Source organism: Pleurodeles waltl, chromosome 9 (genome assembly GCF_031143425.1).
Source record: "Pleurodeles waltl isolate 20211129_DDA chromosome 9, aPleWal1.hap1.20221129, whole genome shotgun sequence".
Taxonomy (NCBI): domain Eukaryota; kingdom Metazoa; phylum Chordata; class Amphibia; order Caudata; family Salamandridae; genus Pleurodeles; species Pleurodeles waltl.
In genome coordinates this window covers 528033139-528052055 of record NC_090448.1, presented here as the reverse complement: position 1 = coordinate 528052055, position 18917 = coordinate 528033139, and the positions used below count along the sequence as shown (strand labels likewise).

Sequence of the window (18917 nt, the reverse complement as noted above, 5' to 3'; positions counted from 1 at the left end):
TAAGGTAAGTATTGGGCAAAGGTCAGGACCCCACCAGCAGTTCACACTGGGCGGCACTGGGGCAGCCGGGTGCAGAGCTGTAGTAAGGTATTGGGTGCCCAATGTTAGTCAGTGGGGATCGATCCAGTTGGAAAAAGGCTCTAGGTTCGGACTGGGTGTCCAATTAGGGTGAGCGACAGAGTGTGCTCAGGTCTTGCGATGCTTGGGGACGTAGGGACACTGGTGGTCTTCTTCTCCTTGGTCTGGAGAGTCTAGGTGCAGAGGGTTCTTTGGCCGTCGGGTGTCCGTCACCAGTGGCAGTCACAGTAGAGGAGTCCCACAGAAACAGACTGCAGAGGTGGAGGGGAGGACCATTTGGGGTGATCCAACAATTGGGCTCAAGTCTCACGAGCTTGGGGGATGCCGAGACACCAGTGGTCCTCTTCTCCTCGGTCCAGGTGCAGCGGTGCAGTGGACCGCCGCGTTGCCGTCACTGGAGGTGGTTGAAGGGGATCTGGACAAAGAGGCTGCAGGCGTCGGTTTGAAGGTCGCAGGGAGGAGTCCCACAATGGACTTTGTCTCTGGAGAGGCTGGGGATCACGCTTGTACCGTTGTCCCACTTCAAAACGGGCTAGGAGCATCAGGTGGAGTGATGCTGTCCGACTGTGGATTTTGTTAGTCCGGAGACCTCTTCAGTGGTTCTTGGGTGCCTGTTTCACTCACTATGTCTGAGAATCGACAAAGACATAGTGGGGGCTTATCTGCTCTTGCAGATATGTCCTCACAATTAATATAATGCACCCTGCCCTAGGGCTGTCAGTCCTGCTGTAGGGGTGACCTATATATTTTGCATGCAGTGTTTATGGGACATGGCTCACAGGTTATGTGCCATGTTGTGTTTTCACTTCTAGCTGCACCAAGACACACAGCCTGCAATGGCAGTCTGCATGGACTAGGTGTGGGGTCCCTGAGAGTGGCACAGTACATACTGCAGCCCTTGGATACCCTCTTTGGTACTCTATGCCCTAGTTATCAGTGGTACCATGTACGAGGGACTTATTTGAGTGCCAAACATATGTCCAGTTGGGGAACAATGCCGTTTTAGGGCACAGGGCACCTGGTTAGCAAGAACCCAGTACACTTTCAGTCAAAATTGCATCAGATACTAGGCAAAAAGTAGTGGTGACCATGTCACAAACGGGCACTTTCCTACACATACTGACAGACAACTTTAGTGGGGTTCTCCGGGGCAAATAACAGGACCCTGTCAAGGTGGATAGTCCTCTGCATTAAGATGTGCTACGCACAGGCTAAGAAACAGCCACTAGACAGTCTTATAGCACATTCCATCACGGCTGAGGCTGCCACCACTGGGTTAGCATGCAAAGTGTCAGCCCTTAACATTTGCCAGGCTGTAATGTGGGCATCAGTGCCTACATTCACGAAGTACTGCTGCCTTGCTCCCTAGTCTGGCGGGAAACGCATTTTAGCCTCTCGGTCATACAATAGTGTTTGATCTGAGTCTACTCTACAAAGCATCCATGGTACCAGTTACTGCTTTGATATCTATTCTAAGGGAAACAATCTGCAGTTAGAAATGCCCATCAGCTGAACAAGTTATTTACCTTTGGTAACTCTCTTTGTTGTGGATACACTGTCTAACTGTGAATTCCTCACACACCCCCCCCCCCACACTCACACACATCCTGTGAAGTGTTTTTTTTTAACATCTAACAAGGTCCCAAGTTAGGAATCAGTATACTGGTACCACCAATTGTTCACACCTCACATCTGATGACATGGAAAAGGAAAAATAAAAAACTGACTGCAGTGCACAGTGGGGGCACTTATATGTGGCCAGCGCGGAGCCACAAGGTTGGAAAATTGCTGGAGAAATATCCAGTCTGGCACCTAGGGAGTATTCTAAGGTGAGTAATGTACACTGGATAGAGTATCCACCAGAAAGAGGGTTACCAAATATTAGTAACTTGTTCATTGGCGGTTGGAGCGATATTAACACATTAGACCAAACAATGTAGTCATTGTGCTTCACTCTTTTTGTAATGAGGGCCTAAGTTTATTAAGGTGGGATCTTTAGTACTTTACAATTCACTGTGCCATGGTACATCCACATCTTGCTCATCTTCTTTTCATGCCTTACATACATCTCTCTACTCCTAGAAAGATTCCCCTCTTTGTGTTCCGAGAACATACTTATAAATTATAACCTTATACATGTTCCATACTGTTTTAATGAGAAACTACTCTCACTCGATGAAATATGTTGTTAATGTTCCACTGTATGTAAGGATTTATGCCCCTTTTTGGGTTTATACAAAATATTTGATATAAATATTATTTACCAAATAAAGGATTTATTCATACTTCAATGTTTCTGTTAACACAGTTCATGAAATGAACATACCAATAACATTGGCCAGCTTTAAGGAAGAGGGAGAACTATATGCTGCAGGCTGTCTGGAGCCTACGAAACAGCAAAACATTAATTTTCCTGCAGGTAAGAATTAGTGTGTTCAGTTTGCCGCCATCAAGAACCTGATTTCTGTTTCCAGCTGTTAACAGTAGGACTGCTGCTGGTGGTGGAGAATGTGTCAGGACTCACTCAATGTATGCAGTACATTTTATTTCTGTTTCAGGCATCTTGAACATAGTCATACTGTGGTCTGACCTTCTCTTCTCATGTTCCTCAAAATAAATCATAAAAGGCTGCACTGAAAAGCACTTCAGCTTTCACTGTGTATGCATCAGCGAGTATGTCTAGGGTGGAAGCCACTTCAACGACTGCTGCCTTTAATTAGTCCTAGTGTCTAGTCCCATTGTACGTGTGTGTGTGTGTGTGTAAATCCAGTTTAAAAAAAGTATAAACACAATTTAAAAAAACACAGTGAATATGAAGATAGATCTTATTACTATATTTAAATATCATTTTATTTTAACATTTGTTTTTTCCAGTAAATTTCTAAGGTTTTTGTAACATAAAGTAAGATCCTATTATCATAACTTAACGTATCCTTTAAATGGCAGCAGCAACATTTCTGTTTACGTCGCGGGCAGGTACTCATAATGCTTAATCCTGTGGAAACGTGATGGCTGATGGGAAAAAAAGCCCTGACAGACAATCAGACTGCACCCCACTTGCGGTACCATAGGTGTCCCGTGGGAGCAACCGTCCAGATATCACTAACTTCTGAACCTTAATTTAAAAAACAAAAACCTGAATGGATTAACACCAAATCACAAAAAACACACTTTCCGAGTACAGATCTAGCTTTCTGCAAACTTTGGTGTGATTTTGTTCAACCTTTTATTTTTAAACGCTTCCTAAAATTCCTTTGAGAAATTGCATTGAGAATTGTGCTTTGGCCAACAGCAAAATCACCGTATTACCCAGGATTCTTATGTTCTATACTCTCCTAGTGTGAAAAAAGACCTAGTAGATTATATTAAATCCCCTTAGGTTTTTTCACACAAAAACCCCATAGGTGTTTATAAAAAGACCCCTCACCCACCAACCTAGTTGGTGGCATGCTTCATCATTGAGGTCCCTCTCCCAACACCTAGTGTGTCAAGGGTGTGCTTCAATGCCTGATTACAGCGGAGCTGGGGGGGTTTTGGGTGAAGAAGTGAAGTCAAAATTGTTGAACGGATACCTCACAAAAATGGTGTACTTTAATTATGGTAATGGTGGACAAAGTTTTAAAAGCAGTGGTGGATGTGTGCTGAGGGAACCATGACCTCTTACATAGTTATGGGTCGACATGTTTCAGCTATGTTGTGTAAGCTGGAAAAGGTGGCTTTTGTCAGGACTAATTTGTTTGCGTGCGTGCTAAGGCATGCATTTACCAGACAGAATGTAACTTACAACACTGTCTCCATTTGAGATATATCTTGACTCTGTTCTACTCCATTAGAGTCTCTGTGTCAGATGTACAGGTTGAGATAAAGACATTGATATCATAATACACTGCGGTAAATACACATGCAACAGTGCATCCAAATAGTGCATAAGTCATCCGCATGCATCAAGTTCCAAGACAAATGGAACACCTTGCCCGTAAGCTTATGTGTAGCAAATTGCTGCTAAAACGTGGGACTGTGCAGAGAAATCTCGACACCGAGGGATCTTATTCGTAGTGCACAGAGAAATACATGCTATGCAATGCACTATGGTGTCCATGCAAATCAAACGGTGACCCAGAAAATGACCTGCACCGTAAATTCTCTACTATTATCATTATCAGCAAACACAAAAAATGGATTATGGCAGCAGGAGATGCATTTCGCTTGCCTCACTTCTACCCCCATGATTTATAAATCAAATCATGCCACCACACTGTGGAAAAAGCCGGTGGAAACGCCTCTTGAAAACAAACCATACTTCTGTATAGGTGGCTTCTTACACAATATGGATACTCTGAGGGGGCGAGACCTGTATTCACACACCAAACGGATCCCCCTCATTTACTTGGCCACCAGTTGACAGGCCACCCTGAAACTTTTCAAGGAGAATCTGAGGTGAATCAACTTTCTTTTGGAAAGCTATGTGACGATTCATGAAATGAAGCCAAGTTATTAGCAAAACAAAAAACACTCTTCCCTTGGAAACTCTGATTTAACTATAAATACACAGTGGCAATGGCTCTTCCTCAATTGCTTTGCTACTTTGTGCATCAAGATAACCACAAGTGGCCTGCTTGTGCCGTGTATACATTTTGCAGATCTGGCCATCAAAGAACCATACACAGCACCTATATTGATTTATGCTTTAGAAGGCGTTTTCCCTACCAAACCATCACTTGTTTTATTTTCCTGCTTCTCATTTGCTAACAGTCTTGGCATCAAGAGTTCAGAAGCTGTCAAGTTAATAGGATTAGTGGTATGAGTGCTCTCTTTGCTCAAACTCTAAAAACTTAAGGTGTTTAGTTGTCCAGCTGTTTTTTTGTTGAGTAGAATGTGGAGTCTGTTGAATAGTCCCATGTTATCATTCTGGTATTAGTATAAGATATTGGTGCAGCAAGAGCAGCATTAATCACCTGGGGCTGGGACTGAAGCTGGAGCAGCAGGATTATAAAGCTTTTTAATAAAAGCTCTGAAGCACTAAAGTCAGCACTGACACACCAGGTCATTTGTGATACTGTTTACAAGTTCCAGCAGCATGGTCTGTACTGCATATTCAATAGGTAGTGGGCTGGTGAAAGGACACCAAGAAAGAGTGAGGAGCCAGCCAGGAACCAAACACATGCTCTGATTACCTGCAGCAGAATACAGCGCGTATAGACTATTCTGGCAAGGTGCATGTGGCACAGAAAGTGGGGAGACTGTGTCGGCCGGAAGACCAGAGTATTTCAGCCCTGCAAACCACTGATTGTTTGACATCTTTGCTGGTGCTTAAAAGACAAATGCCTTCCTGTAAAACGAATATCGTTTTCTGGCAACAGGACCTGGGAATGGACCTTTTTTTAAAACTTTATTTTAATTTTGCATTACAACCAAACAACAAATATTGGCTTGACAGTTCCTGGCGGATACAGAAAGGACACTGACAGACATTACCGTTCACAGTGAGAATATTCAAGATAAAGGCAGACCAGTCCGCACTTTAAAGTACATATTATGATAAAAAAGGCACGTACCATTACATATGTGCAAGTGTCCATCTAGATGTCGCCCTGAATTCTGTGGGCTGTATCCATTCCTGCCCTATTGAGCATTACCGCGAGAAGCAAGCGATGCCTTGCCTCAGTATCATCCCACACACAGCCATAGCCACCATGACACCCTCAGAGGACAGACAGGCAACCACACCTTATCGTGTTTACAACAGTGTTTGACTCGTCCCTTGTTCCTCGACATTGACTTCTCTTGTGCGCTTGAGATACGTCAGGCATACAATCATGGTAAGCGTCAGATTGAGTATTGCAGTATGTCATATCAGTGTGCCAATCTTGTAATGTGGGCAGGGGCCCTTTCATCCATTGCATGGCAATCGTAAGCTGCGCCAAAAGGAGCCACAGTGCAAGTAGCTGCCGACAAGCCCCCGGTTTTTCCCTATCATAACCTATTAATGATAGTAGAGGAGTAATTGCAATCGACTCACCCCGTGATCTCACACAGTACCCGGGCCACAGAGAAACAGAATCACTGTATGCCAGGGCAATGGCATGCCACATGTGCGAAGCCGGCTCTGCCCTCTCTCCAGAGTGGGCAGCAGGAGTCTTCACGGAGGTGACAGCAGAATAAACAAGTCGGAGTGTAATACACACGGGTAAGGTATTTGAAATGTATCAGTTGATGGCGACCGTTCAGAGAGAGGGACCGAACCGCTGAGCAGCAGTAGGCCCATTGCTTGTCGGTGATGACTAGCTCTAGATAGATTGTTTACCCAGTTTGTACACTTATAGACTTCATCATAGATACTGCATGGGAGAGAGCAGGAATGTCAGGTTTACGTGCCTCTTGGGAGTATGCATACAACTTAGTGATCACACGCCGCAGTCATATCGCTTGCAACAGATAGGTCAAGGCAGGTGACTCCAGTGGTTTTGCCAATGACCCATTCAGTAGTGCCTGTTTCGCATGACGCACTGTGTAGTATTGAAACTGCGCTAGGGCAGTGGGTGCTTCATATTAGGCACTCACCTGGGCCCAATCGCGAAGAGTGCCCTCTTCGAAGAAGTCACCATATACCTCAGTCCAAGCCCCCGAAGAACGTTCGCTGGGGCCCTCTTTTGTTCGATAGAAAACCACGAGCACCACTCCAGCAGTAGCTGGGGGAAATATGGCAGAGACCCAGAGTGCTTATCAGCTACTTTCCACCAGAGACCCTGTGTTGTACCAGTAAGGTCCACTGTGTGGTATCGATGCTTAGCCCTGCTGCACAAAAGTTGGGGTAAAGACAGTGGAAGAGCAGTATCTCGATCCAGTCACATATGCAGAAAATCTGCCGGGCCGTGAAGCCAAAAGTGAGCGAACAGGCACTGAGCTGCATGCAGGATCTGGTGCATCCAACCCCCCAGACCTATAGGGAAGTGTGAGCATGTCTCTACACACTCGCTGTCACACACTCACCTGGTTCCATCCGCAGAGATGAAGCTGGACCTCCATTCCCAGCTGGGGCAGCTTAAAGAAACAAGTAACCAATGCCTGGTTCCAAAAACACCAGAGGGAAAAGAGTATGTGGTACAACAAGTAAGGATGATCTTGCGTCACTGAGGGAACTGCTCAGCTGTCTCGTGCATTGCCTACTAGGATTGGAACTCCTTGGACCTTGTTATTCTTAATGCAGGTGTACACTAAAAACAACAAGAGGTAATGTTACCCATAGGCTTCCAACTCAAAATGATCTTTAATTGTTTACACTATTTCTACACTTACATATTTCATCATAGATACTGCATGGGAGAGAGCAGAACCCATTTCAAGAATAAACTGGAGAGTTTAATGCACTCCGTAACATACAACATTGAGATTCAAACTCAAATACAACTTCAAAGTCTAGAAGTCTCCACCAAAATACTGGTTATAACTTCTCAAGAAACACAATGTCAAACTTTTAGTTTGGGTACAATAGAGTTCAGAGCGCTACAGTGAAAGAGACCAGAGTGCTGGGCTCAAGGGGGTGAATATTCAAACAATGTCCAATATCCACAAAATGTGCTCACGCCTTCTAAGGAATCAGTTTTTTGATTATTTGCTAACCTATGGATTAGCTCGCAATAACCAGAAGGGAAGGTACTTAGCCTTGACAGTACTTGAACTGGAATTCGAAGACGACAGGAGACTTGGTGCAAAAAGCTCAAGAAGAGGCAGAATCATAGTTCATGAAGGACGACACTGGAAGCATCGCAGACACCTGGATTACGGGATCAACAGGAAGGCTTGGAAGTTTAGAGCACTGGAGGTTCTGGGTGACTCAGGAGGTGAGTGCAGGGATGTTGCTTGCGCAGGACTGGAATGAGGCCAAGCGCCGATGCAGGTTTAGAGGGGGTATTAATACTGGAAAATAAAGTGTGTTCCAGAAAGGCATGTGTCTCGCGCAGAAATGTGGAATATTCCAGTAAACCTGGGGATTATCAGGTGTTACATACATAAAATGGATGAGGTCTTGCAGATGGCAGGAGCAAACAGTAATTGACAACAATTAATAACAAGTACAACAAACCCCTCGTGCATGATGGTACAATTCAGTGGTTCACAGTGGAAATGTAACTATCGTAACTAGACGTGATATTTGCAGGTGCACAACAGACCAAACTTGCATAGTAGCAGCATAGGAGGGTCAATGGTTCAGGCTTCCTGAGAGGAAAATCATGGAGTGCTCAAGACTGCAAGGGAAGCATGACTTGGAATACTCGGTCCAGGGAGGTGCCACAAGTGAAGGGTGACAAGATCTCAGCGAGTAAAACCCACTGCATGCAGGGCACAAGATGAAGTCATGAGACTTGTGGCTGGTTACCAGCCCATGCCAGGTGCACCATCAATGTCCACAGTGTCTGGAAAATTGTGTTGGGTAGCAGAATGGGGGTATGCGCAAAGAGGAACAGGTTGCGAGGCTGCACCACCATCTTCATGATTGCAATCTGACCGCAAAGAGAAAGGGAGAGAGGTAGATGAATCCAAGGGGCAACTGCATCCGTGAGGCACTGCACCACTTTACCGTAGTTCTCTCGTATCACTACCTCTGAGCCTGTGTGTACTTATATGCCGAGATAGCTCATTGGTTCTGTTGTCCACTGCAGTGGATACTTCAGCGGTGCTTGGGTCATGGCCGCAGTTAAGGGGAACAAAAGGGATTTATCCCAATTATTAAGTAGCCCAGGGTGCCTGCCAAAAGGGAGGTCCTCTCTTAAGACAGGGGTAAGATTGTATTCCGGGTTGTGTATGTATAGAAGTGTGTTGTCCGCATATGCTGAAACTATTAAATTGCAGTGGAAATGTTATGCCCCAATAAGCATGGTATTCTCATAGAGCATGGGCCAAGGGTTCCACCACAAGCGCATACAGTAGAGGGGATAAGGGGCAGCCCTGACGCGTGCCCTTTGTAATCGGTATAGGTTTAGACACTGTGCCACTGATGCAGACAAGCGTGGTCGGTTCAGTTTATAGAACCTGAACCAGGTTAAGAGTGGCATCACCCACCCTATGCGACACAAACCCAAAAGCATAAATCCCCATTCTACAGAATCGAATGCTATCTCTTAATCTAAGAAAATCGCCATGTCTGGGTCAATGTGGAGGATCGTGCCAAATAGGGTATATAGATTGTATATGAGTGATCGATCGGGTATAAAGCCAGCCTGCTCGGGGCCTACCACCGCAGGCAGCAAGGGCACCAGGCCGTTTCCAAGAATGTTGGCAAAAATGTTAGTGTTGGTATTCAATAGTTATAATGGTCTATTGGCTGGTTTACCGAATTTCAGCAAGGTGACTAACAATGCTTCGCACATCGTAGGAGGCATGTACCTGTCTTGTGCCGCCTACTCAGATAGATTAACTAAGTGCTGTACAGGTTTATCCTGATAGGCCTTGTAAAAGGCCAATATCAGCCTGTCAGTTTGCAGCTCCTTCCCATCTGGCAAATCCTTCAATGCTGCCATAATCTCGAGGTTCGTAGTGATGCCATGAGACGCTCCCGGGGGCTGCTGACAGCCACTTCATGGTGATATGGGACAGGTAGTCTGCCGTGGCCTGCTCATTGTGAGCAATCTGGGAAGTGTAAAGGTTGGAGTAATAACAGCAAAACCAATCAGTTTCTTGATCTGTTGCATGTAGAGATGCACCCTGTTTGTTTTGGATAGACAGCACTGCGCTATCTTCTCGGTTAGGTTGGATAAGAGCTGCCAGTGTGACGCTTGGCCTCTCGCCTTCACCCTAGACCCACCCTGGTTCTGAGCCAATTCATTCAATTCAGTTTGACAAGCTCTTTTATCACACATTAGTCTCTGCTCGGCCGTCACGCTGAGGGTGCATTCCAGATTAACAAGCTTTGTCTCAAGTCTCGAGATGACCCCAAATTGAGCGGCGCACACCTGCATGTTTCTAGATCAGGACTCCGCGACTGTAGGCCTTGAAGGCGTCTTAAACAGTGGCAGAGCCCCAGAACTAGCAGGATTGGAGAATGGTCCGAGTATGTTCGTGGGAGATGTTCACAATGCTGAATATGAGTGTCAAGCTGCGAGCCAAAAGCCAATAATCAATGCGCCTATGTATGTCATGGACAGTGGAGTAGTGGGTGTACCCCAAACGGATAAGGAAATGATAGCGCCACACATCGATTAGCCCACATTGATCTGCTATAGCAGTGATTGCACGGGCCACAGTTAAAGGTCGCCGAGGCAGACCTTGGGCGTGATCCAAGTCCCGGGATAGAGCATAATTAAAGTTGCCGCCCCAAATCTGGGGTAAGTTCCCATATTGAGCGAACCTAGGGCGCAAAGTGTAATAAAACTGTGGATCATGATAGTTTGGATCATATGTCCCAACCAACAATGCATCAAAATGATCTTTGTGGCAGCGTGCTGCTTCAAAGCTGCCCCCCGGATTGATGGTAATGCCCTGAATATTAATGCCAGAACCATGCCCAACCCACAGTAACACCCCACACATATGTGCAGTAAAACCTGCTGCTTAGCAATTGCCCTGTATATGTCTACGCGTGAGCATTCCACTGTCGGGTGCCAGATGCGTCTCCTGTAAAATAACTACATCTACTTGGTGGATCTGCAGATACAGAATCATCTTACAAATTAACCTGATGTTGTTCAGCCCCCTCACATTCCAGGGAGGATGCTCAGCTGTAACAGGCCCTTTTTAACCATATCAGCATTCACCATTCTTTTAGCCATGGCAGCACCTCTCTAAATTAGAATGCCTGTTATACTGCAAACCTCACAACACCCACAACATACACCAGAACAAAATTGGTAATTTAACAGAACCAAATCCCCCTCCCCACCCCCATCTGTGCCCCCTCCCTCGAATGACACAGTAGTATTTCTTCCACCCCATTCCCACCTAATACCACTAGAACAGAATCCTGAGAAAAACATTGTGGGACACATATGGGGACAGAAAGGGCCTTCCAGGCCCTCCCTCTGGAGAAATTCACAGGCTGCACAGTTAAAGAACATTTCGTGTTCATTTGCCCATCCTTTGCGCACAGTGCCGCTGGTCAACCACCCATGCAGCTCAAAACAGTGATTCGATGCCAGCCTAGTGACTACCAGTAACCAGGGCACGCACACAGTCCATAAGGAAAAGCAGACATGGTAGGCTGAAAAAAAGGCCTGTAATTCCGAACTCACGAAAAGCCCCTTCCCTGTAGCACTCTCCCAGTACCGGAACAATAGAATATGCTACTCAAACACAATTCTAGCCTGAATATATGCAACAGTGTGAAGAAAAAACAACATTGTTGTAAGGAAGGGGGATAAACAAATGACAGATAAGAAATACATTAGTCCCGCCCGACTAGGTGCTCGGAGGCCTCTGTGTCTTCGTCTCCTGATCCTGGTGAGCATCAACAGACAGCCAACGCATCACATTTCTTGAGGGATTGCTGCAAGAGTTGTGTTGCGGTCACAGGAATTAGGCAGCCTTGCAATGATTGGGTGGGGCCTGGCCCCCTGCATCGGGCCTGCTCCACTACAAAGATATCAGAAAAATTATCTTGCCCTATCAGGTTAATGAGAAGGTGCTCCACGAAGGTCTCCATGTTTCCAACATTGGTGGATTCTACTAGACCCACTATTTGTAGATTGTTTTGACGAGAGCGAGGCTTCAAGTCCTCAGCTTTGGCCTGCAGTGCAGTGAGTGCCTTCTCCAGTTGTTTGTGTGCCCACGAAGCTGTGACCCGCTTGTCCTGTGCCTTGGATACCCACCGCTCCACCATGTCTAGTCGCTCTGCATGTTTGTTGATGCGTTGTGACATCCTGTCCTTACAATAGGAGAGTGAGTCTATCTTGCCATCAATCTTGGTAAGGCTAAGCTGCATGGCAGTAAGGATTTGGTGCAAGTTGTCCCCCACCTCCGGTCCAGTGCCATCAAGACAGGTGGCATCAGAACCCATTTTTAGTGTGGCCGCGCCCTCCTTGCACAGTCTGGGAGTCTTCAGTGACTTGAACTGCAACGTAGGTTGTGATTTATCCGTCTTGCCCATTTCAAGCAATGGCGCCGGGCTTGTGACAGAGGGCGGGTACAGCAGGAGCAGTCTCAGTGTGGGGAATGTCAGGGGGCCCCCATGCAGCTCTGCACAGCACCTTGCATTACCACGGCAGTATTGAGACACTTGTAGGGTGCACTACAGGCGGGCCCTGGGCCACGGAGTAACTCGTATATAAAAAAAGCACAACAAAGAGCGCAGTACTGCACGAAGAAGTCTATCAGCCAATTGTTTTGGCCTCCGAGTGCAACCTGAGGGGCAGTACCCCAGTAGCAGGCCGGTGCGATGTCAATGCCAGTCTGGACTCTATGTCAGATACATATTCAGTAGAGAGATCTCGGGGGGCAACGTCCGGCAGCCCGCAGCCCCAGGCCGTTGGCCATCACAGGCTATAGTCTCCTCAGTGCAGCCCAGTGGCAGTGCCATCCTGAGCAGACTGGGCCCCTCGCATTTGCGGGTCGCTTTATAGACTGAGGGGTTCCAGGGCCCAGCTGCGCTGCCACCCCCAGGGTACAAGGTCCTCAGCAGAGTCTCAAATAGTATCCACACAGCATGTTCAGCGGGGAGCAGTGGGGAGCACAGGCCGGGTTCAGCTCTAAGGCGGGGGGGCGCCAGCTGGGGTCACTTCATCCAGGTCAGCACCTGCAGCGCACCACAAGTAGACGTAGCGTGCAGGGTACAGTTCTGAAGTCCTCCTAGTGACAGGAGCTGTAGCGCTCTCTCTAGTGTGAGGGGAAGGCTGAATTAGGTATTGCTTCAAGAAAGTGTTCAGGTAACGGGCAGCACATGGGGCACCTTGTCCAATTTCACCCACCCCCCTGGCATCAGCCTCCGATGTGGGCGCACCCTAAGGGCGTGCCAGTGAAATCGTATAGAGCCTAGTTTCATTGCCGCATTAACACAGACTGCTTGTAGCAATTTTCAGGGAGGCAGGCCCAGGGCCCCCAGATGTCGCCAGCCGCTAGGTAGAGAATCCCAGGCAAGCCACCTTCCAGACTCTCACCTCATGTCCTTCTAGAAGATTGGTTTAAAACTCAATGATCAGCCTCTAATGGAACCTTCATCATGGGCATGACTCCGCGAATTTTGAGCAGTAGTAAAACCATTTCTTTAAACTCATGCTTTATTTAGCAGAAACCGGATTCTAATACTTTTATGGAATATAGTAGGAATTGACGAAAGCTAAATTAATTTCCTTATTTCTCAGATTTTACCCTTAATCAGTCTCTAAGAAACCTAGTCAGTATATGCTTTAACAGTTGACTCATGTCCAGCAGTGACAATAAAAAGAGGCATGCTAAAGTGGAGTCTAGCTATGTTTCGTTTAACAAAGTTTGATTGGAAATTTCAAGCACTAACTATAGAAAGTAAATACCTTCAAGTTTGAAAGATTTAATTGCCACTCATGCTACCTCCCGGTGGCAATTCTCTTCCAATATTTAATGCTTATGTACCTCCAGGACATTGCTATGATGCCATTTCAAAGGAAATTGTAAGGAAGATAAAGGAAATAAGAGAATAATGAAAAAATCCCTACGATTCTATTTACTGGAGATTTTAATACAAAAATCTTGAACACCTTGTTGGAGCACAATCAGCATACTGAGCTAGAGGAAAGTTGGAGAATACCAGAGGCTATATTTCCAAAACAAAGTATGAGTAACAGAAAGGGGGTTCTCCTTCTGGAAGAGTTAAGCCTCTTGGGTGTGACCCATTTAAATGGTCGGAAAGAATCTGACATACGGGCAAAGGTGACTAAATGTGGCTTTAATTTTTCCTCCATTGTTGTCTGTGCCATAACCTTATCTGCAATATTCCTCTAAGTAGCACATTTGTTAGAGGTAGAAACGCCATATAGTGATCACACAATGCTCTTTTCTGTGCTAAAATTAACCCCTCAAAGCATGAAGGACTGGTCACTGGGCATCTTTTCTGGGATGGCAGAGATTCACATAGGAAAAGGTAAATTACATTGCAATCCCCACAACAAGGCTATGTTTAATTAAAAAAATTCGGCTTTACTGGGTATTCTGGAGGAAATGCAGATAAACAACCCATTGTGACAGTATGAGGGTATGATGGTTGAAACAATTAACTTCTCTGAAAAAGAGAGGAAAAATAAGCAAAGATTTGAAAGGATATTAGGGAAAGGCAGCTACAAGTAAATGCCTCGTTTTGCATATTCTCCCCCAAATTTTGGGCTGATGCTGCTGGTTTTTCGACACCGAGAGTGCTAACCAGACCTCAGTGCCAGTGTTCTGATCCTATACAAATTGCATGTCGAATCAGATACCCCTAATTGGCAAGGACTTATAAGTCCCTGTTATATGGTACCCAGGGCGTGTAGGGAAGAGTGTCCCCTCCAGGCTGCAGCACTGTTTGTGCAGCTTTGTGTGCGACAAAGTACAAAATGGCTTAAATACTGCCACTGCAGACTGACACCAATGGCAAAGTCACCCTATCCCTTAACACTATACATGTGTTTCCCCTGAGGAAGGCCTATAGAGCCCTATGGCAGGGATCTGTATTTTGTTAAGTAAGGCATATATGTTTAATATGTTTTTACAACACTTCCACATTGTCGTTTTGCTGTGGATAAAGTTAGTAACCTGTAGGGGGCTGGCTTGGTTTGTAGTGGGTACCTTGGGTACTTACACCTTACACCAGGTCAAGTTATCCCTTGTTACTGAATGTAGTAGTGTTCTAGAAGCTTAGGCTGATGGAGGTAGCTATAGCAGAGCAGCTTAGGCTGAACTAGGAGGCATGCAAAGCTCATCCAATACCACTTATAGTTACACAGTACTTATACATAAGTAAAGACAATACTCAGTGTTACCAAAAATAAAGGTAGTTATTTAGGTGACACAGTACCAAAAATATCTTAGAGACAATACTCCTTCTGGAGGTAAGTATTATACACAATATATACACTAGACACCAAAATTAGACAAGGAAATAGTCATAGAACAATGCAAACAGTAGGAAATCCTATAGAATGCAATGGGAGAAAAATAGGTCTAGGGGCAACAAAAACCATATACTAAAAAAGTGGAATGTGAATCACGAATTCCCCCCTAGACAAGTGTAGTGTGTGCAGAATCGCTGGGAAGGTAAGAATACAGTAAAGGTAAGTAAATGACCCTACCCCAGAGTCCAGAAAAAAAGGAGTAAAGTACTGCAAGTTTCCTTAGGACAATCTACACCTCGTTTTGGGGATTTTGCAGCAGCCAACCAAGTCTGCAAAGAACAACTGCTGGATTATTGGACCTGAAGACCTGCAAAGGAAGGGGACCAAGTCCAGAAGTCAAAAGAAGTTCCAGAAAGGACAGGAGCCCCTGCCAACCCAGAAGAGGGTGCAAAAGAAGAGTCTCCGGTTAGTCGAAGACTGCAGAAATGCACCCTAGGAAGATGCCAGCGGGTTGCTGTGCTATGCAAAAGATGTCCCACGGCGTGAACATCGTTGCAGATGAGATTTCGTGTTGGAAGGCACCAACAAGCCTTGGCTACGAAAAAAGTGAATTTTTCATCAAAATGGCGCTGGATGGACCCAGGAGGGACCTGTGGGCCTCAACTCTGTGTGAGGAGAAGACGGGGGTCTCAGCACTTTAGAGAGCCCTCAGAATGCCAGCCAGCACCCCAGAAGCCGCAGGATCTGGGTTCAAAGGAGGTGCAAAATGCGGTTGATGCAGCACAACAAAACAAGTTTCCACGCTGCCGGAGAACAACTCAGAGAGTTGACCATCGCAGGGTGGAGTGCTGGGGACCTGGGCCAGGCTGTGTACGAAGTAATTTTGCAAAGAGTGCATAGAGGCCTCAGGAGTCGAAGAAGACACAATACACAGGGGTACCGTCGTTCTCGAGGAAGGCAAGGCCTTACTTACTCCAAGTTGCGTCAGCAGGACCTCAGGACAGTCTGTGTCGATGATGTCCACCCTCTGTGTCCTTAGGAGCACATTCGTCACCAAGAGAGGAGTCCCAGGTTACCGGTCGTCACCTTGGAAAGTGCCTGCTTGGAGCAGGGGAGTGGCTCCATCACTCCATGGGAGATTTCTTCGGTCCTTCTGGTGCAGGATGAAGACAGGGAGTCCCTAGAGCATGCACACCATGGAAACTGTTGCAGTTGCTGACTTGGAGCTAAGGTTGCTGAAAAAAAGTGTCCCTTGTAGACACTTTGTTGCAGTTACAGCGTTTCTAGGAGCAGGCTGCGGTTGATCCGAGGTCAGAAGAGTCTGAAGTTGTTGCAGAGGATTCCTGAAGGAAAGTTGCAAGCAGAATCTGAAGAGAACCCACAGGAGAGACCCTAAATAGCCCTGAGACGGGGATTGGCTACTTTTTCAGGTACGGACCTATCAGGAGGAGTCTCTGACGTAACCTCCTGGCACTGGCCACTCAGAGCCCTCCAGAGTGCCCCCACACCTTGCAAAGCAAGATGGCTGAAGTCTGGGACACACTGGAGGAGCTCTGGGCACAACCCCTGGGGTGGTGAGGACAGGGGAGTGATCACTCCCCTTTCCTTTGTCCAGTTTCCCACCAGAGCAGGGGACAAGTGGTCCCTGAACCGGTGTAGACTGGTTTATGCAAGGAGGACACCATCTGTGCCCTTCAAAGCATTTCCAGAGGCTGGGGGAGGCTACCCCTCCCCAGCCTGTAACACCTATTTCCAAAGGGAGAGGGTGTAACACCCTGCTCTCAGAGGAAATGCTTTGTTCTGCCTTCCTGGGACTGGGCTGCCCGGACCCCAGGAGGGCAGAACCCAGTCTGTAAGGTGGCAGCAGCTGTAGCTGCAGTGCAAGCCTCACAGAGCTAGTTTGGCAGTACTGGGCATCCACGGTGTAGCACGGATGCAGGGAATTGGCTCCCCAATACCAAATTTGGAATGGGGGGACAATTCCATTATCTTAGACATGTTACATGGCCATTTTCGGAGTTACCATTGTGAAGCTACATATTGGTATTGATCTATATGTAGTGCACACGTGTAAGGGCGTCCCGGCACTCACCAAGTCCAGAAAAAATGTCCCTGAACTATGTGGGGGCACCTTTGCTAGTGCAAGGGTGCTCTCGCACTTAGTAACTTTGCACATAACCTTCAGCAGGTGAAGGTTAGACATATAGGTCACTTATAAGTTACTAAAGTGCAGTGAAAATGGCTGTGAAATAACATGTGCGTTATTTCACGCAGGCTGCAATGGCAGTCCTGTGTAAGGGTTTGTCTGAGCTCCCTATGGGTGGCAAAAGAAATGTTGCAACCCATATGGATGTCCGGGAACCCCAATGCCCTGGGTACCTAGGTACCATATACTAGGGACTTATAAGGGGGGGGTCCAATATGGCAATTGAAATTGGTAAATGAAGTCACTGGCCTACAGTGACAAATTTAAAAGCAGAGAGAGCATAAGCACTGACGTTCTGGTTAGCAGAGCCTCAGTGACACAGTTAGGCACTATACAGGCATACGCATTGGGCCACAAACTTTGAGCACTGGGGTCCTGGCTAGCAGGTCCCAGTGAGACAGGCAAAAACATACCGACATATAGGTTTTTATCTATGAGCACTGGGGTCCTGGCTAGCACGATCTCAGTGAGACAGTAAACACAGACTGACACACACTCACAAACAGGCCAAAAGTGGGGGTAACCATGCTAGAAAGAGGCTACTTTCCTACATAACCCTATTGGGTAACACAGGGTAATCTGTTGGCACTCCACCCCAGCTAACTCCTGAATGAGACTACCTAACTGAGTCATGTAAGGTGTCAAATTAATCGTGGCATTAAACCCCACCTAATGCTGAGATCAAATTTAATACTACTATTAGAGTTAAGCAACTTTTAGAAAGTTGCCACTCTGTGCTTCAGCTAGCCCAGCGGCCTCACAAAGGCCCTGGCACACAGGCAGCTTTCCGACCACCTGGAGAGACTTGTGAATGGCTCCCTAGCACCGGAAACAAAGGCAGTTGCTGCAGAGCGAGGTGTCACCTCCTCTCCCAGCATGGACACTCATGGTGGTAGCCAAAAATGCAAGCAACAAAGGAGAATCCGCCTTTGTGAGGGTAAGTAGTGCCAACTCCCCTGAGCAGGAGGCCTTTTGTTCCTGCAGACAAAGTGGAGACAGGGTCAAGGAGGGAAAACTCACCCCCCAGACTGGTTCTGCCGTGGATGTGTAGCTCTCTTCCAGCCACACCTTTAGGTTGGCCTACCAAGTGCCTAACAACGAAGAAGGGTTGTGTCATCTTGAATGGGGCACTCTGGGATAGCCAGATGCCACACATCACAGAAACTCTGTCACTAAGTAAAAGGTGACCCAGTAGCCATTTGATGAGTGACTACGTAGTCCAGTCAGGGCACTTTCCCAGGATATATATATGCACTCCTGGCACGCTGACCCTCAGATCACAGTGGAATGGGAGAAAGGACTGAAGAAGGACTGTCCAACTGCCCTTGAACCCGCACAAAGAAAGGCTGCACTATCAGAAGGATTGCACCTGCTTCTCCTTGGGCTATCAAAGTTTGGACTCCGGGCTCCTGGCTCACGGAAAAGTTGATTTTCAGACCCAAATTAGAGCAATGACTCCAAGGATCAGTTTGTTGATCTTCTGGAACCAGCCCTAGGGACACAACAGCTGAAGTAGCCCAAACTGACAAGTTGTTAGTCACCTCAGATGTTTTGTTGCTCCCAGCCGCCGGGGCCCCAAGAGGACAAATCCGAGATAACCAAATGTTGCTCCCAAGTCTGCCTGAGCCAGGAGTGCTATCCAA

The 18917-nt window shown here is 46.7% G+C and overlaps 1 protein-coding gene across 1 annotated transcript in view; it reads left to right on the top strand.

Moving 5' to 3' along the window:
• The window catches only part of LOC138259594 (gastrula zinc finger protein XlCGF57.1-like), a 215101-nt gene that overhangs the window by 176217 nt on the left and 19967 nt on the right, over positions 1–18917 (top strand). Inside the window, exon 7 of the mRNA XM_069207427.1 lies at positions 2387–2497. Coding sequence (XP_069063528.1) covers positions 2387–2497 — 111 coding nt within the window. The remainder of the gene's footprint in view (positions 1–2386; positions 2498–18917) is intronic.